Source organism: Capsicum annuum, chromosome 6 (assembly GCF_002878395.1).
Source record: "Capsicum annuum cultivar UCD-10X-F1 chromosome 6, UCD10Xv1.1, whole genome shotgun sequence".
Classification (NCBI taxonomy): Eukaryota; Viridiplantae; Streptophyta; class Magnoliopsida; order Solanales; family Solanaceae; genus Capsicum; species Capsicum annuum.
In genome coordinates this window covers 225,339,086-225,363,273 of record NC_061116.1, presented here as the reverse complement: position 1 = coordinate 225,363,273, position 24,188 = coordinate 225,339,086, and the positions used below count along the sequence as shown (strand labels likewise).

The following is a 24,188-nucleotide window of genomic DNA, read 5'->3' as shown; positions in this document are numbered from 1 at the left end:
CTTGAGGCAGGAAAACGAGGTAGTTGTTAGGTTGGATTCCCAGGTGATTTGTAAGAGGGATAATGTCAAGTATCTTGGGGCCATGATTCAGTGGAATGGTGAGATTGACGAGGATGTCTCCCACCGTATTGAGGCGGGATAAATGAAGTGGAAGCTCGCCTTGGGAGTGTTGTATGATAAGAAGGTGCCGCCCAAGCTTAAAGGCAAATTCTACAGGGTGACAGTCCGTTCGACCATATTATATGGAGCGAAGTGTTGGCCAGTCAAGAACTCTCACATTCAAAAATTGAGGGGTGGCGGAAATACGGATGTTGCGTTGGATGCGTGGGCTTACTAAGGATGATAAAGTTGGGAATGAGACTATTCGGGAAAAGGTTGGAGTGACTTCGATAGAGGATAAGATGCGGGAAATCTGATTGAGATGGTTCGGTCACGTGATGAGAAGAGACACGGATGCCCCGATTCGTAGGTGTGAGAGACTAGCGTTAGATGATTTTGGGCGGGGTAGGGGTAGACCGAAGAAATATTGGAGAAAGGTGGTCAGGTGGGATATAGAGCAGTTACAGCTCACCGAGGACATGACCCTAGAAAGAAAGATCTGGAGGACGCGAATTAGGATAGAAGGCTAGTGCCAGTTTGAATCGTTGGGGTAGGGCATTACTTTGTAGGTGTATTATTCTTGTTAGATCAACTTGTTGCGGGCTTTATTACGAATTTCTTTAATATTTCTTGTTTATTTCTCCTTGGGGGTAGCGTATTTATGTCTTGTCATCTTATCCCATGCTTTATTACGGATTTGTTTATTATTCTTTATCTTGAGCGGGGGTCTATCGGAAACAACCTTTCTACTTCTCCGGAGATAGTAGTATTGATTGCGTATATCTTACCCTTTTCAGATCTCACTGTGTGGAATACGCTGGGTTTGTTATTGGTGTTGTATAAATTTAAAACTAGAATCAGTTCCTAGCTACTCAATAGTATTTTTAAATTATTTTATTGATAGCAGATTTTGGTACGTTTTAGGCAAGTAGGCCATTTGCTCCTCTTTTCCCCTTAATTAATTGTACACATCGCTTTCCTTTCAGATTGCAAATCACAAATAAACACGTTGCTTAGTGGAACCCACACAATAATTTGAAATTTATGAATTTTAAATTTTAATTATTTGAAGTTACAATTCGCTTTTCGTGTATAAATGCAAGGTAAGACTGTGCACGATACACCCTTGTAGTAGGTCCTTCTTCGAAGATCGTGAAAACGATAGCTTTAGTGCACCGAGTTGCCCTTTTATTAAATTTTATTTTTTTAATAATTTATAAATACATAATAATTTTTAAGATAAATATAAAATTTGAATTAGATCTACTGAGTTTTATAGAATCCGTAATTGATATTTTAATTCCCGCTCCGCTTTTTATTGTATAGTTTGAAGAAGTAGATCATTCTGAATATGAAAAATTAATTTAAATCAAGCGTATATTATCGATAAAGGATGGAAGCATTGGAAATAACGAAGATTAGTAGTTTGAACTTTAAAAAAATTATTTAAATTTTGAATACATATATTATAACTGCATATATATACGTATTTGAAGTTTCGGCTTGACATAACAAACTTCAAGTACAATTATCATTAAAAGTTTGTTTTTGACAAGCCAAATTTTATATACATGCATTTCAAAATTTACAATCAATATACCAAACTTCAAACAAGAATTTGTGTTAACTTTTCTTCCATTTTTAGCTAACTTACAAAAAATTATAATTTTGAGTACAATTTTTGAGTAATGGTGGTTCCAAAACTATTGTGTATGTGCTTCCCCTACCATCATCCTACTTTAAACTATACGATAAAAATATAATTTGGTCGAATATTTTTTAGCGGATATAATAAGATATTGTTATATATATAAAAAAAAAAAAAATCTATTGAATTAAAAAAAAAACTTAATCATTAGAGTAAAATATTTTTAATTACGGCGGACTATTATTATTATATAGATGCTTAACCGTATATTAGTGTTTCATACGACATCTAAACATTGATATCAATTATACAAAAACATTGGTAGCAATTGCAAATAAAGAAAAACTTTAAAAAACAATATATGCTAACATTATTATCAACTTTTAATAAATAGTTTCCTAAAAAAAGTACCCATCCATTTCAATTTAATTATTTTATTTTCTTTTTAGTCCTTTTAACAAAATATTTATCTCCTCCCTTTTTGACAAATATTTAATTTTAATCAGTCACATTAAATATTTAAAATTACAAGTTGAAATACATAAATATAGATTCTATGTATCATTAATTCAATACCACAGTTAGAAAAAGTAGCCACCCATTCCAACTTAATTATCTTATTTTCTTTTTAATCCATTTAACACAATATGTATCTCCTCTCTTTTTAGTAAATATTTAATTTTAATTAATCATAATAAATATTTAAGATCATAAGTTGAAAAACATTTTGATATATTCTATCTATCATTAATTTAATACCACAACAATCAAAAATTTTCTTTTAATTTTTAAAATCCTTATTATATTAAAATCAGACTTCTAAATTGAAACAAAATTTAAAACTAAAATATAATTTCCATAAAACATACACTATTTCTTTTCATTACATTTTAATATATATATATATATATATTATTTTCCACTAAAATCCAACCTGTCTGTTTCAAGTGACTTGTTCTCTTTATTCACATGACTCCAAATCTTTAGTTTATTTTTATTTCAGTGCTCTCCTGCTACAAACTCTCTGCTCACTGCCTTTTATTCTTCATCACTTGTTAGTCAACTCTCATTGAATCTTAAACTTGTTTAGAGAGTTAAATGTGAGTTTATTTTTTCTCTGTATTACCCTTTCTTGTAAATTATGTGTACTTTAATTGATTTTTCTTTTATGTATTTGAATAATTTAACCAAATGGGGTGCTAAGTTTCTCATGTTTGTGTATGCATGTTCCAAGAATCATGTATATCTTGGATTTAATAGTTGTTATAATCTTTATATGTGAATAAAAGTGACTTACAATGTGAAAGTCTACTTTTTTTTTAGGGTAATTACTATGTTTTATTTGTATTCATGTTTCAAGAATTAAGTGTATTTTGGATTTAATAGGTGTTTATGATCTTTGTTTGTAAATAAAATTGACTTGGAAGTGTGAAAGTTTCCTCCTTTAGTGTAATTACTAGTATGTTTAATTTGTACTTCTTCTGGTTTGTGCTACATTTGACTGATATCTTTGCTTTGTGTGTTAACTGGATTTTTAGAGATTTTGACCTTGATTTTTATGTCTATATACCATTGGGTTTTGATGTTTTTGTGCCCCTTTTTGTAATTATTTGTTCTTTCATGGATATTTAGAGCTGTGTTAATAATTGATTCAAATGGGGTGCTAAGTTTCTCATGTTTATATATATGCATGTTTCAAGAGTTGTGTATATGTTGGATTTAATTGTTATTATGATTTTTATTTGTGAATAAAATTGACTTAGAAGTGTGAAAGTTTCCTCCTTTAGGGTAATTGGTAGTGGTTTGTTTCATTTGTACTACTTCTGTTTTGTGCTACATTTGGCTGAAAGAGGAAAGGGGATCTTGTTCTTTGTGTTAATTGGAATTTTAGAGATTTTGACTTCAAATTTTCATCTCTAGATGATATTGGGTTTTGATATATACGTGCCCCTTTGAAATAATTTTTGAGCTATTTTAATGTTTTAACCAAATGGGGTGCTAAAAGCTCTCATGTTTGTATATGCATGTTTCAAGAATTGTGTATATTTTGGATTTAATAGTTATTATAATATTTATATGTAAATAAAAGTGACATAGAAGTGTAAAGTTTCCTCCTTTAGGGTAATTGATTGTATGTTTTGTTTGTACTACTTCTGTTTTGTGCTACATTTGACTGAAAAAAGGGATCTTGTATTGAGTGTTAATTGGAATTTTAGAGATTTTGAATTTAATTTTTGTGTATATATACTATTGGGTTTTGATGTTTTTGTGCCCTTTGGGCAATTTAGTCATTAGTTTTTTATTGTTTACCAGCATTCTTTCCCTGATTTAGGGAACTATAGTTGTGTTTGGTATTAAGGGAAATGTTTTGAAAATTATTTCATGGAAATGCCTTTGAGTGTGTTGTTGGTGAGTGGAAAATGTTTGTTAAGGATTGATATTAATAGCTTGTTTGACCAAGCTTTTGGGAGGCCAAACGTGCTTATTTTAAGTGTGAGAATTAAATAATGTTATGCTCTGGGAATTTGATGAAATTTCTTAGTTATTTGAAAATAATGTTTGTGTTGTTTGGAGCAATTATGTGGATTAAGCGTTGCGATATTTATAAAGGAAGATGTTTTTATGCCAGAGGTGAATCCTTTTGATGGAACTTTTTTCCCATGAGGAGTGTTGCCTAATAACTTCATTGTGGAAGTGTTTTCTAGGAAATTGTTCTCCTTCATACCAAACTCGTCGGCGAGCCCCTAATTTGACTTTTTCATTAGAATGAAATGCAGCTGAATAAGTGGAACGGATACAACTGATCCACATAGTCAAGTCCAACTATTTTGCGGTTGAGGCGTAGTTGATTGATCACTTGCCCTGATTTCACTATGATTCTTGTATTTGCCATTTGTGTCCTGTTTCTTCTAGAAAGTGTAATAGCTGTAGGACAGTTTCCCCCCTCTTATTTTTTGATAGATCGTCGAATTAGAGTTCAACTAATATTTACAAGTGAAGTGTAAGATGGGAATGTGAAAACTGCGGAGTAGCTCATTGAGTAACACCGTCTATATGTATGGACTCTAATTCTTTCTGTGAATTGCAGATCATACGAAAGGGTCCTCAAGTCTGGCACTGAGGAAAAAATGACAATTCAGGGAGAAGCTCACCCCTACGTTCCACAGGATCTAAAATTGCCTGGTTTTGTTCCCATATTCCTCTCACAGTCGCACATTGTTGGTGTATATGGAGGCTCATCCTTCCTTGTTGTGTTGTTCATGTGGATACTCTCGGGTAATTATTCAATGATTATTGCAAGCAGTTCACTCTGCTTTTTCTTATATGATCTTATTTTATAAGCAGTTAGAAGTGCTCATTTTATTTTTCTTTATGAAGTATGCTCTAGTAACTGCCTAGAAGGGAAAGAAATTGAATTGAGTATGAAAGAGTATCCCGGCAATTGATTCAACCTTGACTAATCAATTTATTATTCAGAATTCAGAGTGTAACATATTTACTGCAAAGTTATACTCTCAGCTCCTAGTTGGATCACTTTTTTTGTTAGATATGTTCCCTTTAGAGATTATAATTTCTGTAGATAATGCTTCCAAAGTATCACTCACAAGTGAAAGTAAAGAGAGAAAAAAGAGAGTCGAGTTTGACATTGATGTCAACCTGTAACTTTGCTGACTTGTGAATGGGATTAACGAAGATATTGAACCCTAAACGTCAAGTTCTACAGCTTATCCGATGCCTTAGACGGGACTTCAAGTAGTCTTGGCCATTATTTCACTCTTCAATTAAGCTCATGCCAGCCCTTAGTGTTAGTCTCATATACTCAAAGCTTATTAGTGAACGATAAATAAGGGGCAGCCCGGTGCACTAAAGCTCCCGCTGTGTGCAGGGTTCGGGGAAGGGTCTATTGTACGCAGCCTTACATTGGATTTCTGCCAGTGTTTCTCGGCCTTAACCCGTGACCTCCTAGTCACATGGAAACAACTTTACCAGTTACTCCAAGGCTCCCCTTCTAGTGAACGATAAATGAGGACAGAAATTACTATCATGTTGAACTGGCTTTCAATGATTTCTATCTCTACAAGTTCTATATTAGTTCAAAATTTTCTGCTGCATTAGTGTTATGAATTTCTATATGCTAAGCCTGTCTTTTTCGTTCCCCATTGTGGCCTCGTCTCGTGTTCTAACTTCATTTCTCCATCTTTTACTTGCTAGGGTTTGTTCCTAAAATATCAAAGACTGACAGGGTGCTCATGTGCTGGTGGATTTTCACGGGCCTAACCCACATGGTCCTTGAGGGGTATTTTGTTTTTACTCCAGATTTCTACAAAAAGACTACTCCTGTTTACCTTGCTGAAGTCTGTAAGTCTCAATTTAGCAAGTCTTCTTAGAAACAGTGACAGTTTATTTCTATTAGGATATGTTTCTCATTTGACCTATAAGAATTACCAACACAAACAAAATATTGCAGGGAAAGAATACAGCAAAGGTGATTCAAGATATGTAGGTCGGGATGCTGGAGTTGTTAGTGTTGAAGGGATCACAGCTGTCATAGAGGGGCCAGCATGTCTTCTTGCAGTGTAAGTATCATTCTCAAGATGTATTAACTTGTCATGCGCCTCGAGATTGTCTGAATTTATGTGTTTATCCTAAAGGGCTGCTTGTTCACATGCTAGTTATGCATAGACTATAATGTACAGTTCTTATGTGGGTGATAAAAGTTACACGACTAATTCCACCGGGTACCTGCTAGCCCGCACCAGCACATGCCCTGGGTAATTCTGTAAAAATCACCTAGCGTTTTTGCCTCCGCTTCAAACAAATATTATATGTTTGACACCGGGATCATTTTGACTAATCCTGTCAACCAAACTATTCGTATAAGTATATGGACAGGGAAGGAACATGTATTCAAGTTTGCTTCTGTAAACCTCATCATGCTTTTGGCATTGGCAGGTATGCTATAGCTAATAAGAAGGCATACAGGCACGTACTTCAACTATCCATTTGTTTGGGGCAGCTCTATGGCACGGCTGTATACTTCATAACAGCTATCTTGGAAGGCGATAATTTCTCTACAAGCCCCTTCTATTACTATGCTTACTATGTCTTCGCAAATCATTTCTGGGTTTGGATACCAACTCTCATAGTGATTCACTGCTGGAAGAACATATGTGCTGCTGTCAAGGTCCATGAGCAGAAGACCAAGACCCGCTGAGGTGATTATAAACATGAAATCCAAGTGCCTCAACTGAATAACATTGTCACGCTTTTCTTCCTCTCAATTCCTTTTTATGGTTGTCGAGTTCAATTGGCTGCATTAGAAACAATGCTGGAATATTATTAAGATGAAATGCCCTCGAAATCTGCTTATTCCTGCTGAAACATGTCATTCTATATCTCTGTTGTCCGTCTACATTTCCTAGTTTAGCGTCTTGTATACTAACACTACCTGGTTGGTGGGTTTCATGAAAGAAAAGATAACCATGATATAATGACAAAATAAATTCTGCAATTCCGCAACTTGCAGTAACAAATAAAATCTGAAGATTAAGTATACGTTGCTGCTATATTACATATCTTAGACAACAAGGAAGATCTTCCATATGATTTTCTAGTGGTGGACTTTCCTGTCCATCAAACCAAATGATTAAAAACCTTGAAATAACAATTTCCCTTACAAGGGTCTGTGACTTAGCCGTAGATTTGGTCACCTGACCAAATATGAAAAACAAGATAGGGATGAAGCTCCTGTAATCTCTAGTTGAGTTACTGCCATGGTATGGGTCATAGTTATTTGGTACCTTTGTTTGTAGGAGGTAGCGTCTACTAGAATAGTTGAGGAACACGCAAACTAATCCAGAGAACACCGTTACTCAAAAATAATGTAGTAAACAAAATAGGACTTGGTAGAACTCCAGAAGCTTGACAAAACAATTATAGACCGGTCCTCTGTCGATGGAAGTGGACGCGTGCATGGGTAAATGCATACCATGCTGCAGAAATGTAGACCAGAAGACCAGAAACCACCAGGACTATGAGGAAAGTAACCGATATAATAGTAGATTTAGCTCCACAGAATAGCATCCCAGTCTTGATCTCAATCACATTCAACATAGAAATCATGAGAAACAAGCAACCCATAACTGAGGAAATAGCTGTCATCAACATTCCTGCTTTAAGGATTTTTTCATTGACAACAACACTGAAACCGTGAGCTAACTCTTCGCTGCTGAGAAGATTGAGGGAGAGTTTTATGGCCTGTGCCACAAGTGATGAGAAGAGAAAGAAACTGAAAGAAAGCACCTCGAAGATTACTAGTTGTTTTACTGTTAGAATCCCTGGCTGACAACTCTCTTTACTGTTGAGGCTCCTTTGGCCTGGAGATGCTAGAGATAGTCCCACAAAGATGGCAATGGTAAAGAGCGCGTTCACATTTATGACTCCGTCTAGGGCTGTCACGACCACACTCTTCTTGCCACTGCTGTCTGAGTCTCTAACAAATGGCAAAAACAATATGTATATAAAGGTTATGTCTTTTTCTAACTTCTAAATTTCGTAACGATTCAAAAAGAAGTTAAGCATTCTTGTGATTACAAGAAAATGGACTTAGAATATTTCTGGACTAGATGGATAATAAGCATGCTTGCACCAATTTCTGTAAACATGTACATAATCAGAAAGCTAACATATTAGGATGCCTAAAATTGAAGGATTCAAATTATACATATACAAGCAGTTCTATCACTCCAATTTTATTGATTATAACTTTGCATAACCTGCGATTTTCTTGATTACTGGCAAATGTTCAAACATAAATAGAGCTTGCACATGCGTTATAAGTGACATGATTGTATAAATATTCTTGGCAATAACAGCGCATAACAACAACAACATACTCAGTGTAGTCCCACAAAGTGAGGTCTGAGGTCTACGGAGGATAGAGTGTATGCAAACCTTACCCCTACCTCAGTGGTAGGGAGGATGTTTCTGATAGACACAGTATTAACACTTACGACTTGAAATACATACCCTGGAGGTGCCATGGCTAAACTCCAAAACTGAAATGAATAGTTATGTATTTGCTGTCTAGGAATGTTGCTTAGCTAAATTGTTCAACTTTGAGGTCTTATACATGTGTATCCTTGATTTGGAGGTAAAGTATTTTAGTGCATGATTTGCATGGAGAGAGAAAGATAAATTTGTTTGAACTGTTCATTTTTGTATTTGGACTAATTTGCATAGTTGAAAAAGGCTCTGATAGAAGTGGAATAGAGTGAGTTGCAATTAAAGATAATATTCTAAAGTAAAGGGAAGAGATCTGCATTTCTCTTCTGTTTTAGTCTATGTGAAGGCTTATGTCTATATATCTATCATTATTTATGAGTTGAATGGTACTTTACAAATATTCTTCGAGTCATATGACTCTTTTTAAAAGATAATTTTGTGTTGAGACGTGGGAAATTTATAATATAAGGTGTTAATGGTTCAATCCTTGAACAATACTGGAGTATTATTGATATGAAATGTCCTAGAAATCTGCTCATTCCTGCTGAAACATATTATTCTATATCTCTATTCTCCGTCCACATTTCTTAGTTTAGCGTCTTGTTTATTAACAATACCTGATTGCATGAAAGAAAAGATAACAGCAGTATGATGCCAAAACAACGATAAATTAACTATATACTGCTGCTATATTACATATCTTAGACAACTAGGAAAATCTTCCATATGATTTTCCAGTATGGGCTTTCCTGTCCATCACCCAAACAATTCGAAAAGACTGAAATAATAGGTCCGGTTACAAAGGGTCTGTGACATAGCCGTAGATTTGGCCTACCCGACCAAAGATGGAAAACAAGATAGGGATGAAGCTCCTGTAATCTCTAGTTGAGTAGCTGTGTTTGTGGGACAGTGGGCGGTAGCAAATGTCTGATAGACTAGTTGAAGGGCACACGAACTAATCCAGATCAGACACTGCTGTTATTAGAAAACAAAATAGGATTTGATATAACTATCACACAGTTGTTACAGTCCTATTTTCATAGGGGAGGTTTGTCTTGGTAAATGTATACCATGCAGCAGAAAGATAGTAAAAAATACCAGAAGAAACCATGACTATGAGGAAATTAACCGATATAATAGTAGATTTAGCCCCACAGAATATCATGCCAGTCTTGATCTCAATCACATTCTTCATAGAAACCATGAGAAACAAGCACCCCATAAAGGAGGAGATGGCTGTCATCAACATTCCTCGTCTAAGGACTTTTCCATTGACAAAAGCCCTGAAACTATCGGGCAAACCTTCCGTATTGAGGAGATAGAGGGAGAGTTTGATGGCCTGTGCCACTAGTGATGAGAAGAGAAAGAAACTGAATGCAAGCACCTCGAAGATTACTAATTGTTTTACTGTTAGAACCCCGGGCTGACAATGATTTTTACTGGTGATGCTCTTTTGGCCTGGAGTTGCAAAAACTAGTCCCACAAAGATGGCAACGGAGAAGAGTGAGTTCACACTTATGACTCCCTCTAGGGCCGTCACGACCACACTGGTCTTGCCATCTTTGTCTGAGTTTCTGGCAAATCGCAAAAGCAAGATCGATTATACATATAGTTTTTTCTCTTAAAAAGAAATGCGGGTAGGGGAAGGGGAAATAGGGGAGGGGATTACAGTGTACGATCTGCGTGCACTCTACCCTCTCTAGACCCACCTTGTGGGACTACACTGGGTATCTTCTTCTTCTTCTTGTTGGCCTCTGAATCCACTGCTGGAGCTAAAGTTACATGTACTTTATTCATCCAAAAAAGAGAACTGAAGTTCAGAATTCATAGACAATTGGGTTGCAGGAGTGCAGCAGCAACCTGGGAAGCACAAACAAAATACTCCTAATGCATGTTGTCCATCAACAATCATATAGAAATATTATCATATCTGAATTTGTAATCAATCTTGGTTTCATCTCTGATGAACTTTCTTTCTTCTTTTTCTTCCCACACATGTTTCTGCCCTTCATCACTTCTGATAGATGTGAAATGCATTCGTCAATATTCATACGAAGCCTTGTTTGACCATGTCCTACATATCTCGACGACAAAGATATTTTGTTTTTATCATCTCCTTCCTAGGGAAGGTACAAAGATGCATCACAGGCATATGTACCTTCGCCAACATAGTTTAGTTATTCCAATGATCTTCAACCCCTTTACAGGTAGGTGCATAGTGAAAAAATAAAAATAAAAAAATAGGTACAATAAGTTAAACTGTATCCCTTGAAGAGCTCAGATGTTCAATATACAACTTTGATATCCAATTTAACATTCAGAATAGTTACATCAATTTGAAGAAATTTACTTGACATAGTAAGGAAGATCAAGGACATAGAGGAGGAAATAAGCCCAAGTGACACCAGAAATTCCACCAAAAAAGAATCCACCAGTGAACTTAGCCCATCCATCTGCAGTTTGCAGTTGATCAGGTACCTTTTTCCTGCCGGTCAATGTCAATGAGGGTGCTGTTGATGGATCTCCTTCTTTGAATGATGCAATCCCATATATTGTCAAACATATGCTAAGGATCACTACTAGTCCTGCTGCTGCCAAGGAACCAGCTCCCCCTACAATAACAGTGGCAATATTTTCGATACAAAACTTAGATATATACGCTGTATACATAAATTTTGAAACAAGGACTTTTGATGGTACAACTCATGAAACTTTTAGATCATCGCCTAAAGATTCATTTTGAACATACTGGAAAAATCTTATGAGAAATGTCAGTACTAAGAGCTATATTTGTACAACTTTTAAAAACAATGACGAAATCTAAATATTGACCGAAATAGGGACATGTATGTAAATCAATAGATGAGTGGTGAGAGTATAAATATTGAACTCATCAAGTTAAAATTCTAAGTCCGACTTTACCTGCAATGGGTGTGTTTCTTAATGGACCAGTCTTTACGAATGGCCCAACTAGTAAGAATCCATGGGCTAGACCCACTTCTACTCCTCGGAGAAGTGGGTTCACAGCGGTCCGGTAGGCAGGTAAGTTGGACAAGTACCATGCAATCAATGGGCTTGAGGTCACTGGAGTTTCAAGACTTCCAATGAAGGGGTCACCATTCAAGGGCTGAATCACTTGGAAAGTGGGCTGTAAAACCAAGAAAATGAAAAACAAGACAAAGCAAAGGTGAGAATTATTCAGATCCAACAAACCAAAAGTCCAATACTAAGAAGAGCTACATGTCAGAAATTATATATATGTATTAATGCATAAATTGGAGTTTTGATGTCCAAAGTTACCCGATATTTATGCTGGTGGGAAGTAGCAAAGAACTAAAAGTCTAATCCAAAATTTCAAGTTTATGAGTTCTAAAACGTAGTAACCTTTTTTTTGTTACTAGGTTCTGCATATATTATTATGCAAATTAGGTGTTCTTTTTTATTATAGAAACTGAATCTGGACTGAAATTATTGTATTCTATCGCACCCATACCTTATGGAATATCCAATAAGTGCTCAAACTGACCCCGTCACTACGATTATTGAACATATGAACTGAATTTTCTAAACACAAATGCAGAATCTACAACAAAATCTACTGATTCAACACCCGAATGATCGATACACTATTGAATTAGTCAATGCACGCACGAGCTGATCCGAACATCATAATCACCCCACCCCAACCAAAAGAAAAAGGTACTTAAATTCAAAAAGGAAGAGTAATGATCAAGTATCTTACTTTGTCAGCTTGGACAGCCTTTACTGTGAAGCAAGATTTTCTTGTTGAAGGGAAGATCTTAAAAGGTGCACCAGAAATGCCTTTGGGAGTAACAAGGCCACGACCTCTGGTTAACGATGAAGCGAAGCTACTCTTCAGCTGGCTAGCCATTGTGGATGCTGCAGTAGCCATTTTGGAAAATATTGTGTGGCAGTGCTACTGCTTATTTGATCAGTTAAGAATATAACTAAAGATACCAACAAGCAATACATGGTCCTGTGATAACTGGCAAATAAAATCTTTTGGCTCAATACATTTGTGGTTCTGATGGTGGATTGACACTTACGTGGGAGTTTATTATTGGTCATTTTAGAAACATTATCTCTTATCCAAACCACATTGGTCAAGAATGGATCACTTATAGCTGACTCTATTGTTAATTTTTACACCACTTAACTAAATACTCCCTCCGTTCAGTTTTATTTGTCCACTTTTACGACAACAACACGTTCAGTGTATTCTCACAAAAAGAGTCTAAGGAGGATAGAGTGTGCGCAAACCTTATCTTTACCTCAAAGGTGACTTAAAGAGGTCGCTTCTGATAGACCGCGAGTCAAAGGCAAAAACAGACCAGAAAAATACGTAATGAAAGTAGAACAGATAATAAATAGTAAATAAAAATAACAGACAATCATAGAACAATGCTACACAAAATAATACTACAATGAACCACACAAAACACTAGATAGCATCAGAAATCGAAGATGAAACTACAAGAGTGATCCTACGACTACTAGTAAGGACAACAAGACAATGCATTCCTACCTATGAACCTTCAACTTAATTGTGTCTTCCACACCTTGTCCATTATTCCATTAAAAAAAAAATCACTTCAACTTGTAACTTTAACATATCAAGAAAAAACAATAAATTTTTTTTTTATGTATTACCCTTAGCATTAACGACTTATTCTTCAAATTATTTTTCAAGATCTAACATTAAACATCAATTAATATGAGTATTATTGTAAAACTCATATCAATTATTATTTCTTAAGGGGCGTGCAACATCCATATTGGACAAATAAGACTAAATGGAGGGAATACTTGTCAATTTACGAAACCAAGATAGAATTAATTATTTTTGTTCCATTTTATCCTTACAATTATTTTTTGGGGGAAGTGTAAACAATTGCGTAAAGTTTCAAAAAAGTTTCTTACGAGATAAATTAGTAAAACCATTCTTCCTATTATTTATAATATCTTAATAATAGGAAGAGAGAGTAAAGTAATTAAAAAAATGGGAGAGAGTGTAATTACTTTTAAAAGGTTGGTATTTATGTTATTTATACAAAAAGAAAAGTGGACAACTAATACGGGACAGAAAGGAGTACAACTTGGTGCAAGAGAAATGGCCACAAATATGTTGAAATTAAAGCGATTCTAAAATGCTAGTTGTTGAAAGTTGTTTTAAGAATGCAACTGTTTTTTTCTTTTTTCTTTAGTTTTTTTTTTTAACGTACAAATCCTAGTTAAATTAGGAGTCCTATCTTTGGTAGGAAACTAATTAGTTATTTTAATTTTTCTTTCTCCTATTTTTAGTTGTAATAGCAACTACTTAAGTTGATAAGTTGGTGGTCAATTATAGACGGTCTTTTAACAAGAAAATAATCTGTCTCTCTGCATATTCTCTTCTTCAAACTCATCTTTGTTTTAGCGGCTAGTTTTTGAATTGAATTCCTATTATTTCTCTTTAACGATTTTTGACCAACGCTAGTGGACCCGTGGTTTTTCCGTAAAACTAGATATTTGATGTATATACTTTCAAAAAGTGGTATAATATTGTTTGCTCCCATCCATGTTAAAGTGTCTGATAACCTTTTAGGGGGATTCAGAACTGAGGCACAATTATCAGTTCGAACTAGTGAGGCATCCGAAAAGATTAGTCGGACGATTAGACATCCAATCCGTAATCGCAACAATCCAATTGCAAGAGTGGAGCTAGTCATATTATAGTATTTTTTAATGCGATAAAGTTATGTGGCGTTCATTTATCTATTTATAACAAAATAAATCCAAAAAAGACTAGCTTAAGATTCAAAACTTCGTAGATAAATGAGCGTGACATGCACCTAACACATCATGCATTGCGCCATTACCACTAAACTAGAGCGAGGGGTGAGAACTGGAATCGAGAATTAAAATGCGCAGATACACGACTCGAAGAGCAGCTAAGCTCATATCGATGTTCAATATACAACTTTCATATCAGTTTAACATTCAAAGTAGTTACATCAATTGAAAAACATTAGAGATCTACTTGACATAGTAAGGAAGATCAAGGACATAGAGGAGGAAATAAGCCCAAGTGACACCAGAAATTCCACCAAAAAAGAATCCACCAGTGAACTTGGCCCATCCATCTGCAGTTTGCAGTTGATCAGGCACCTTTTTCCTGCCAGTCAATGTCAATGAGGGTGCTGTTGATGGATCTCCTTCTTTGAATGATGCAATCCCATATATTGTCAAACATATGCTAAGGATCACTACTAGTCCTGCTGCTGCCAATGAACCAGCCCCCCCTGCATACAGTAGCAGAACTAGTTAAAGATGGTATACGTTCAGCGGAACTCAATATCTTAAGACTAAGGGAGCTTATTTTGATACTGTCGTTTAACTTGTACTACCACTTCAGACATGCAAATGTCTAAAGTTATGCTTGAAAAACTTAACTTCAGTTGTCTGAAGTTACGTATGAATGAAGTTCATGCATTTAAAAATCCAGTCATTTTTGTTTGAATAAACTTTACATCGAAGTTCAGGACCAAACTTCAGTCATATAAAACTTCAACACGATATATCTCATGTTGTCCCAAATAGATACGCATGTTAAAAATAAAACCACAAATTAAATACTGGTGTCAAAATCAAATATATGTGTAGTTCACCCAATGTAATGATTGAACTTATCAAAAAGTTGAAATTACGAATCTCTACCTGCAATGGGTGTGTTTCTTAATGGACCAGTCTTTACGAATGGCCCAACTAATAAGAATCCATGGGCTAGACCCACTTCTACTCCTCGGAGAAGTGGGTTCACAGCGGTCCGGTAGGCAGGTAAGTTGGACAAGTACCATGCAATCAATGGGCTTGAGGTCACTGGAGTTTCAAGACTTCCAATGAAAGGGTCACCATTCAGGGGCTGAATCACTTGGAAAGTGGGCTGTAAAGGTAAATAAAGAAGACAAGCACATGAATTAGTGAGAATCATTGAGAACCAATCGAATGTCGATAATGATGGAGTCAGAATTTTAATTAAAAATTTCAAAAATTTTAAAAAGGGTTTCATGGTCTAAAGGGGTTCGATTGGATTTCTTTTATCGAAAAATTAAATTAGATCATGCGTATAGCCAATGCACCCAAAGCTCCTCGATCATATGTTATAGGGATTCAACAATATCTTTTTATGTATGTATGTTATGGGGATTCAACAATTTCTATATATTGTTTTAGGTAGCATATGTTTGAATCTCATGTGTAACATGTAACATTTTTTGAATCTCCTCGTTAGAATTCCGGGCTTTCTCACTAACAGAAAGAAAATATTGAAAATCAAGAATATAAAAATAAGAATAGTGATTTACTTTGTCAGCTTGGACAGCCTTGACTGTGAAGCAAGATTTTCTTGTTGAAGGGAAGATCTTAAAAGGTGCACCAGAAATGCCTTTGGGAGTAACAAGGCCATGACCTCTGGTTAACGATGAAGCGAAGCTACTCTTCAGCTGGCTGGCCATCGTGGATGCTGCAGTAGCCATTTTGGAAAATATTGTTGGACACCTAAGTCAGCCAGGAATATGACTAAAATTCAAACATGAATATAGGAATTTTTTTAATTTTTGCTGACAAGACAAAATCTGTTGCTCACAAAATTTGTGGCTCTGAAGGTGGATGACTCTTACGTGGGAGGTTGTGATTGGGTCTAAAGTAATAAAACGTTATCCCTTATCCATACCTCATTGGTGAAGAATGGATGATCTATGATAGATGAGTACTCCTACTGGCTTTTTGAGTTAAAAACTTCTCTGTGATCAAAATCTAAATTTTACATTATTAGATCACTTTGAAGATTATTAGGAATAATGACCCATATAGTAATAATAAGTAAAAGAGTAAGTAGCTCAACGAATTTAATCCTCGAAAGAGAGAACTCGTGCCATTAGTAATTGGATTCCGTCTCTTCACATTACATTACGGGGAAGTCATTCACATCATGATCATCTAAACGTAGCGTCTTGCTTGCTTAGCTTACAAAGACAACATTTTAGTAAAGTAATTCTAATTCATTAGGACATCCTCAAATGAAAGAACACTAGCAAGTAGTAACCCAACTAGTTTATATGTACATTTTCAGTAGACATCAAACAGCAACATATAGATAAATCAGATACGTCAACAACTATTTCTTTCTTTTCAAAGTCAACATTTTGGACTGTTGGTGACACCATGATTGCACAAAAAGGGTAAGCCAAATTCGTTAGTTCATAAATAAGACCATTTGAAGTCACTGAATTGTGAGTCAAGAGACATCAAGAAAAGCATTAGTAAGGAACCACTTTTAACATGAGATTAATAGATATAAAGATGAAAGACAGTGCATATATTCAAAGATCAAACATCAGCTTTCACACCAGATTAGAAATTGACAAGGCTACATTCAGTATTTAATTTGCTCACACGAGCAAATTAAGCAAACTCCAAGGTTAAACACTAAATAGTTAAAGGGATAATCATCAAAGTTTCCTGATTTAGTGCAGGTAAGAAGCCTGGTAATGGTAGCCATTTCCAAAAAAGTCATGGCCAGGAGAGAAGTTGTAAGCAGGAGCACCCATGAATGGTGGAACGTGGGCGCTGGTCGGTCCAGGATAAGCATACGGTACGTCATAAACGGGTTGCGGGTATCTATCAGTCATTCTGGGATAGAAGTTCTTCTCAGCGACGACGTTATTAACTCGGGGGCCATTTCCGACACCATTGGGACGAGGTCTTTTGGATTGAGGTTTTGCAACTTCATTTGCCTTTTTCTTGTCTGCCTTCGCTTTCTCCAGCTGAAGAACCCTTTTCTGAAGGGGATCCACAGGGTATTGCTCCTCAAGCTTATGGTCTTCAATGCATTTTAATACGGCCTTTAGTGCAGACAACTCTTTCTCATTGACTTCATTCTGGAGAAAAAACAATTAATTATCCCAAATGCAGGTCGCTTCTGGAGAAAATGATCAGCTGGGAAATTTAGCACTAAATGCAAGAGCATCAACTGCACAAACCTTGCCTATACTTATTTGTCCGCCCCGTCCACACCCCCAGAGACGGATTGGATTTACTTTCTGGGAAAGGGTGTCACGTGACATTGCTTTGTCGGAAAATCTAATTACGTACATATACACTCTTACACATGAAATGACTTACATAGAACAAAATGACCCCACTTTACAGCAAGCCTGGAATGGATTAAGGTGCCTCTTTTATTTGATTGAGGTGAGTGTTTAATCCTCGTGTAGTGTAGTATTTCTAACATTTTTGCGCCTCTTTTGGCAATAGAGAAAATAGCAATCAAGGGGTATTGAACCCCTGGCCTTTTATACGGTAAAAATTAACTAAATCCATGATATCTAACTATAAACATCCTCTTGAATGAAAGCCATTATCTCATATGATATGCAAAAAGATAATTTCAGCTATCTTAAAATGCTGGTGATTCCACCTCTTTAAATTGCAATTTATGCACATTTTTGAGTTTCCTAAAATGATATTTTACCATTCGTTCACTTATAAAATTGTGACACCGCTTACTGCATACGCCACTGCACCGCCCAAAGGAACAGGAGGAAAAAAGAGGTTTTTATACATGTGACTCCATGACACAGCAGGAAATACTGAACAGGCTTCATTTTGGAAGCAAAATGATTAAAAAAATGCCAAGTCCAAATTATACCAAGGCACAAGGAACAAACCTGCACAGTAGGTGATGCATTTCCAGAATTGAGAGGTGTAGATGCTTTGCTAGCTTCATTCAAGTAGGATTTCAGTAGAGAAACAGGAGGAAACTGCTCTGTCAGCTCAAATGCAAAAGCTAGATTAACAGCATCTATATGTCTTCCATTACTTATCAACACATCAATAACACCTGTATAGATGCAAGCAACAAAACATTCAAACAGATGAGAGATATGAATTCTACTTCTTTCTTTCTTTATTTCTCTCTTTTTTTCCTTTTTTGACGAGTAAGAATGACTAATAAAGTATCTTCACTATGTCAGCTCTCTAAAAAAACAACTACGTGTAACCATTTTATACTAAAGTATGGATTGTAACCTAGAAAAGAAGGGTAAGTAACTTGCTACAACATGTTAAAAATGTTTTACACCGTCAATGTATAAAAGTTAATTGTTCCTGTTAGTAAAAGTCCAAAAAAAGAAAGGTTATCACCAAAAAACAAAGGATCTAACATGTGATATATTCCTTTGTACCATAGTATCGGGTGAATTTCGTTATGTGCTTCAAATCGCTTTATCGTTCTACCTTTATATGTTACTTCCTATTTTTAAAGCTGTTCGTTCGTATTAAATTAATTTCTTGAATTGTAAACTCCAGATAAATTAAGACTTTCTACAAGATAGATGTGTACACTGCATTCTGTAACGTCAATTTTTACCATGATATGATCATTTTTAAACCATCATAACGAAAACGATTAAAAAGGAAAGAGAACAGATGATAAAGAGACCGTAACAAACTCGTCAAAAATAGAAAAAGTAGAAAAAACCCTTGAGCAGTAATTGTACTATTTATGGAATCTAACCTGGCATACTGTCAGATAATCCAAGGGAACGACAGAGATCAGCTGTTTGGCGACGACGTGAAACCATGGGTATCAGCTTGGATAATTTTTCCTGGTTAAAATTGGAATTAACGCTGAAAGTCGCAAGAAGCTGTAAGAATGCATGAGCCTCCAAAGAATTCCCACTATTTGCATCAACGTCAAGTTCATCCAACTTTGGGGTCCACTCCTCAGCGATAGCTTTTGCAAGTCCTTTTATATTTTCTGATATTATACTTGAAATGGAATCGATTTCAAGGGTGCTCAATAAAGTACTAAGGCATTCCATCAACATAATACAAGTTCGCCGGAGTCCCAAAAGATTAGCATCTTTTTTAGCATCAGAAATTGACACATCAGAGTTGTAAAACCCGCTCAGTGAGTCCAGAACCAGAGAGGCAGGATTGGTTGCAGCTCTTAAAGCAAGTGGAATCTCATCCCTGAGAGCTGCCAGGTTTTTACGGTTGTCTGATATGAATTTGTGGAGGCCTTCAGCATCCATATTTCGGCATAGATTCACCAGCTCTGGATAAGACTTAACTTCCACAACACCACCCTGAAAAGGTTTCCAGGTATCCTCTGTAACATGCCCAATATCAATGGAAGTATCAGTTTTTTCTTCCAGAACAAATGGCTCATCTTGATCTTCACAATTAATAACAGCTGGTTCCACAGAACAAGGTTTCCTATGATTCTCCAGAGCAATTGCAATAGCGGAAACTGCTGCATCTCTTTTCTCCTGGAGCCTTTGAAGTGAAGCTTGCTCTTTAGCAATAACAGCTGCTTGGCGCTTCTCCAACATCACTGTAGATCGAACAATTTTTGTCTCAAACTCCTTCTCTTGGTCTTCCAGCTCCGTGAAACGCCTCTTCAAGGACTTCTGAAGCCCATGAAAGTGCTCTTCAAGTTGCTTCCACTGCAGGTTGAGAGTAACAGCGCGGTGACTTTCCAACTCAGAGAATGCTTTCTGTAGTTGTTGTATCTTAGATGTTGTGGAATCCATCAATGTTGCAATGGATTGTGTATCTTCCATGGCGGAAACTCCCTGATAAACTATTTGAAATTTTAGTAAATGCTTTTGAGATGATTGTGATAGAGCAACAAAATGTGCATACTTTTGTTCGAAGTAGTGGTATAGACTGCGTACATCTCAACCCCCCAGACCCTGGGAATACACTGGGTTTGTTATTGTTATTGTTGTAAAAATCTCAAAACCTAAATTTTTCTTCTTATAAACCAGATAAGTCCCTTCGTCTTTTCTTTTTATTCAAAGCATGTCAGAGTTGGTCAAAGGTGCTCCTAAGTAATTTGGCATTATCAAGGCTATAGTCTTTCCCAGTATAAAATACCCAACAACAATAACAACATGCCAAGAATTCCCCACAAAGTGTGGGGTCTGGAGAGGGTAAAGTGTACGCAGTCCATACCACTACCTCAGATTGAGGTAGAGAGGTTGTTTCCGATGGACAATATAAAACACCCGCTACTCATTTTTAAGATGTTGCTGAGAACCCAAAATTTGATCATAGTTTCAGTTTTTTCACCCATAGCCAAAAAGAGAGAAAATTGCAGATCCAAATGAGAAAAACAGTTATTTTTCAGGTGTGTATGTCTCTGGGGCGGGAGGGTGGCGGGAGGGTATTTGCAGTTGGCAATTTAAACAGAACATGGTTTAGTGTTGAGTACTCGAAAGAATATAAACCCAGGACTGCATTATCTTCAACTTGTATATTGTCTAACATCACTAGGTTACGGTTAAAAAGCTGGTCAAACCCGTAGTTGCCATTGATAATAGAAAGTTGTGATCTCTTTCATATCTTGAATTACCATGTCAAAATTATCATAAAAAGACTAATTCACTCAGCTCCTCATAGTTAATATTGGAAAAGACAATAGAATGCTAGATCGCAAAATGCATGCATGCAGTAAAAAGCAAAAACTACGTCAAATCAAGGCAAACCTTGCCATATTTGATTATTTCCCCTATCCATTCTGGTATGAGATGAAACATAATGAGCATTTCCTTGACATCGTATATCCTCCTTCAGTAGAACATTGTTTTCCCCTGATCAAAACTACTAAATTAAGCCTACAACTACCGAGTACACATAAATGTGTTGATTTTTTTTTAAAAAAAGGGGCAGCTTGGTGGACTAAAGCCCCTGCTATGCACAGTATCCGGGGAATGGCCCGACCATAAGGGTCTATTGTACATAGTCTTACCCTGCTTTTCTGCCAAAGGCTGTTTCCAAGGCTTATTCCCGTGACCTACTGGTCAAATGGCAGCAACTTTACCAGACACCAGTAACTGTGTTGATTCTGAGAAAAATTTACAATCCGAAAAGAGGAAAACCAAGTCTCTGTCAAAAGAAACGCTTTGACAAAGGGCAGACATGACAGGTTACATGTGGAATCAAACAACAAGTAACTTGAAATTCAGGATCAACAGATACAGATAAAAAAAATATACTCCATAGAATGCATTGAGAAAATATCACGTTACTAAAGAGCTATAAGGAAACACAAAAAACTTAACACAAATCGTCACATAAATATATACTACTATTTTTTTAACGAGCCGGCAAAACTGAGCTTGCAGCTATAAAAGTTCGGCGAAACAGAACCGGCAGCAACATACCCGTGAACAGACAGTATAATTTCAGCAAGACTCAAGTAATCACCAGTAAACAATACTGACAATCTACAAAATACACTGACAAAAAAAAAATCAAAAAAAAAAAAAAAACTCATCGCAACAACAAATGAAGCTCCAACTAACATTCAAACAAGCAAAACTTCACAAATATTAAATAAAAATCACAACTCTACTAGCTAATTGTTAACATAAACACTTGATCTGAAGCTACTGAGTGACAATAACGAAGCACAATACAGCAAATGAAAGAGAATTATAGAGTGAGCTTACACGATCGGCGGCGGTGAGAGGTGTCGGTGGCAGAATACGCCGGAGAATTTAGACCATTTCGGAGGGTTTTGGTGAAAGGAAAAAGAGGAAAGTGGAAATGGAAGAGTACAATTTTTATTATACAGAGAGCTACCCGACAAAGACCACTCACTCACGCAGACAGCGCACAACCCACAATCAGTGAATAAAGAGCTTCAGTTATGCAGTACATTTCCTTTACAGCTTTTTAAAAATTAACAATTATCCCATTTTAATTTATTTGTTTGATTAACTTAACTAAATTTTGTTAGAAAAAATGTATCAAAAATGCATAATATATGAAGAAGACTGCAAAGATGAAGATTTAGTAACCGTTTCATCATAAAAACTATTTTTTTCGGAGTTGAAGATGAAAATGAAGTTGGAGGTGCAGTTGTGGTCTTTTTGAAAATTTTTTTTATACTTTTGAAAACACTTTTTAAAATATGATTTTATACTCTCAATTTTTAAAAAATTATCAAAATTACTCAATTAATAATTTACCTACTAACATACAATCAAATGTTGAGAAAATAATTTATATGTCTTCAATTGATAAAATAATTAACAACAAATTAATTATTATGATTGTTATTCTTTTAAAATTTGAATAAAAATATCACAAGCACGAGCTAAATAAATTTATCTAACCATAATCGATTGAATAGATAAAATATATTTTGATAAATATGATTGATGGATATAAATATATTTTATATATTCATAAATTTGTTGATGAAAATTCTTAATTACTTTTACTTGAATTAATTATTTTATTGAATTTGATCTTTTTAAAAAAAATTATGGATAAATTATTTTTGAATAGATTAGTGTTAATTTTTGTTTTTTCTTTATTGATGATATTGATTTTTCTTGAATATTTTTTTTTTTTTGGTAAAGAGAATAAACTTTTGTTAAGCTAATTACCACGCTCGTCTTTGTTGAAAATCCATAAAACCAAAATAAGGTAATCGTCAATATGGATCGTTATGTTCTGTTTGATATGCGACGTTATTGACCACTTTTTAATAATTTATTAAAATCATCATAGTCATTATATGACATATACAGAAAATTAGAATGACAAGAAAAAAATATTAAATTTCTCATTTTTAAATAATATAATATACTAGGTCTTATATTTCTATAATATAGTTCATTCAAAATAAAAATTGATATATTTTCGTCATAGATTGTCATTATTATTTTTTACTTTACATTAGTAAATTTTGGTTAAAATAAGAAAAAAAAATTAGAATATCTGTAACAATTTAAAATGATGTTGTACTATAGAAAATAAATAATAATTTTTTTTGGTGGTTGGTTATAGTTTGTGTAAAAATTTAAAGATCGGAGTTATATGTAATAATAATGAAAGTTAGAAATGGAAGTGAAAATTAGTGAAAATAACAAAAAGTTGTTTTCACTTTTTGGGATCCAACTCCGAAATAATTTTTTTAATTTTCATGGCCAAACACCATAATTTTCGAAAAAGTGAAAAAAAAAAATTAAAAAGTTTGGAAAAAAGGGAAAAAAATTATGGCCAAACGGGCTCTTAGTAGTCGTTTGGCCATAGAATTTTTTTTTTTTGAAAAATTATTTCACTTTAGTGAAAAAAGTGAAATATCGCTGCGTTCCATGAATTTTCCAACTCCAATTTCAGTAAATTATTTAGAAAAGTAAAAACAAGTTTTACTTATTTTTATTTTTTCTCTCATACTTATCTCGCAAAATTTTAAAAATAACTTTAATTTATATTCATGGTCAAACACAACTTCAAGTCTAACTCCAATTTCATCTTCAACTCCAACTCTAAAAAAAAACAAAGTAAATTTCATGACCAAACGGGGCCTTAATAATCTAAACAACTAACCCAGAGTGAAAAGACTTGAAATACA

The 24,188-nt window shown here is 35.1% G+C and overlaps 6 protein-coding genes across 11 annotated transcripts; 1 reads left to right on the top strand and 5 right to left on the bottom strand.

Annotated features, from left to right (window-relative positions):
- The first annotated feature begins 2,689 nt into the window (after positions 1 to 2,689).
- LOC107875372 (probable 3-beta-hydroxysteroid-Delta(8),Delta(7)-isomerase) lies at positions 2,690 to 7,129 on the top strand. 2 transcript variants are annotated; one of them, XM_016722070.2, is made up of 5 exons: positions 2,690 to 2,801; positions 4,836 to 5,023; positions 5,960 to 6,106; positions 6,216 to 6,324; positions 6,701 to 7,129. In XM_016722070.2, exons 2-5 carry the CDS (start codon positions 4,876 to 4,878, stop codon positions 6,960 to 6,962), a joined length of 666 nt encoding a protein of 221 aa, XP_016577556.1. In that variant the 5' UTR covers positions 2,690 to 2,801; positions 4,836 to 4,875; the 3' UTR covers positions 6,963 to 7,129. The 2 variants fall into 2 exon arrangements, with proteins under 2 accessions (XP_016577556.1, XP_016577555.1); XM_016722069.2 differs by having other exon boundaries at positions 2,690 to 2,847.
- A 222-nt stretch (positions 7,130 to 7,351) lies between these two features.
- Positions 7,352 to 10,880, bottom strand: LOC107873790. The gene is made up of 2 exons (XM_047414198.1): positions 8,777 to 10,880; positions 7,352 to 8,240 (listed from the first exon to the last, which is right to left on the bottom strand). The coding sequence occupies exons 1-2, from the start codon at positions 8,788 to 8,790 to the stop codon at positions 7,682 to 7,684; spliced, it is 573 nt and encodes a 190-aa protein (XP_047270154.1). The 5' UTR covers positions 8,791 to 10,880; the 3' UTR covers positions 7,352 to 7,681.
- On the bottom strand, positions 9,765 to 10,549 carry LOC124899653. Its single transcript, XM_047414614.1, has 2 exons — positions 10,422 to 10,549; positions 9,765 to 10,326 (listed from the first exon to the last, which is right to left on the bottom strand). The coding sequence occupies exons 1-2, from the start codon at positions 10,547 to 10,549 to the stop codon at positions 9,765 to 9,767; spliced, it is 690 nt and encodes a 229-aa protein (XP_047270570.1).
- Positions 10,881 to 10,997: 117 nt separating the features above from the next.
- On the bottom strand, positions 10,998 to 12,788 carry LOC107875373 (photosystem I reaction center subunit XI, chloroplastic). The gene is made up of 3 exons (XM_016722072.2): positions 12,495 to 12,788; positions 11,675 to 11,900; positions 10,998 to 11,364 (listed from the first exon to the last, which is right to left on the bottom strand). The coding sequence occupies exons 1-3, from the start codon at positions 12,663 to 12,665 to the stop codon at positions 11,099 to 11,101; spliced, it is 663 nt and encodes a 220-aa protein (XP_016577558.1). The 5' UTR covers positions 12,666 to 12,788; the 3' UTR covers positions 10,998 to 11,098.
- A 1,926-nt stretch (positions 12,789 to 14,714) lies between these two features.
- LOC107875374 (photosystem I reaction center subunit XI, chloroplastic) lies at positions 14,715 to 16,835 on the bottom strand. The gene is made up of 3 exons (XM_016722073.2): positions 16,117 to 16,835; positions 15,470 to 15,695; positions 14,715 to 15,054 (listed from the first exon to the last, which is right to left on the bottom strand). Exons 1-3 carry the CDS (start codon positions 16,285 to 16,287, stop codon positions 14,789 to 14,791), a joined length of 663 nt encoding a protein of 220 aa, XP_016577559.1. The 5' UTR covers positions 16,288 to 16,835; the 3' UTR covers positions 14,715 to 14,788.
- Positions 16,836 to 17,108: 273 nt separating this feature from the next.
- LOC107875375 (FRIGIDA-like protein 3) lies at positions 17,109 to 22,484 on the bottom strand. 5 transcript variants are annotated; one of them, XM_016722074.2, is made up of 5 exons: positions 22,273 to 22,484; positions 21,307 to 21,411; positions 19,329 to 20,391; positions 18,481 to 18,653; positions 17,109 to 17,691 (listed from the first exon to the last, which is right to left on the bottom strand). In XM_016722074.2, exons 2-5 carry the CDS (start codon positions 21,364 to 21,366, stop codon positions 17,278 to 17,280), a joined length of 1,710 nt encoding a protein of 569 aa, XP_016577560.2. In that variant the 5' UTR covers positions 21,367 to 21,411; positions 22,273 to 22,484; the 3' UTR covers positions 17,109 to 17,277. The 5 variants fall into 5 exon arrangements, with proteins under 5 accessions (XP_016577560.2, XP_047270149.1, XP_047270150.1 ...); XM_047414193.1 differs by having other exon boundaries at positions 21,307 to 21,421; positions 22,273 to 22,431; XM_047414194.1 differs by having other exon boundaries at positions 19,329 to 20,399; positions 22,275 to 22,431.
- Positions 22,485 to 24,188: the final 1,704 nt, after the last annotated feature.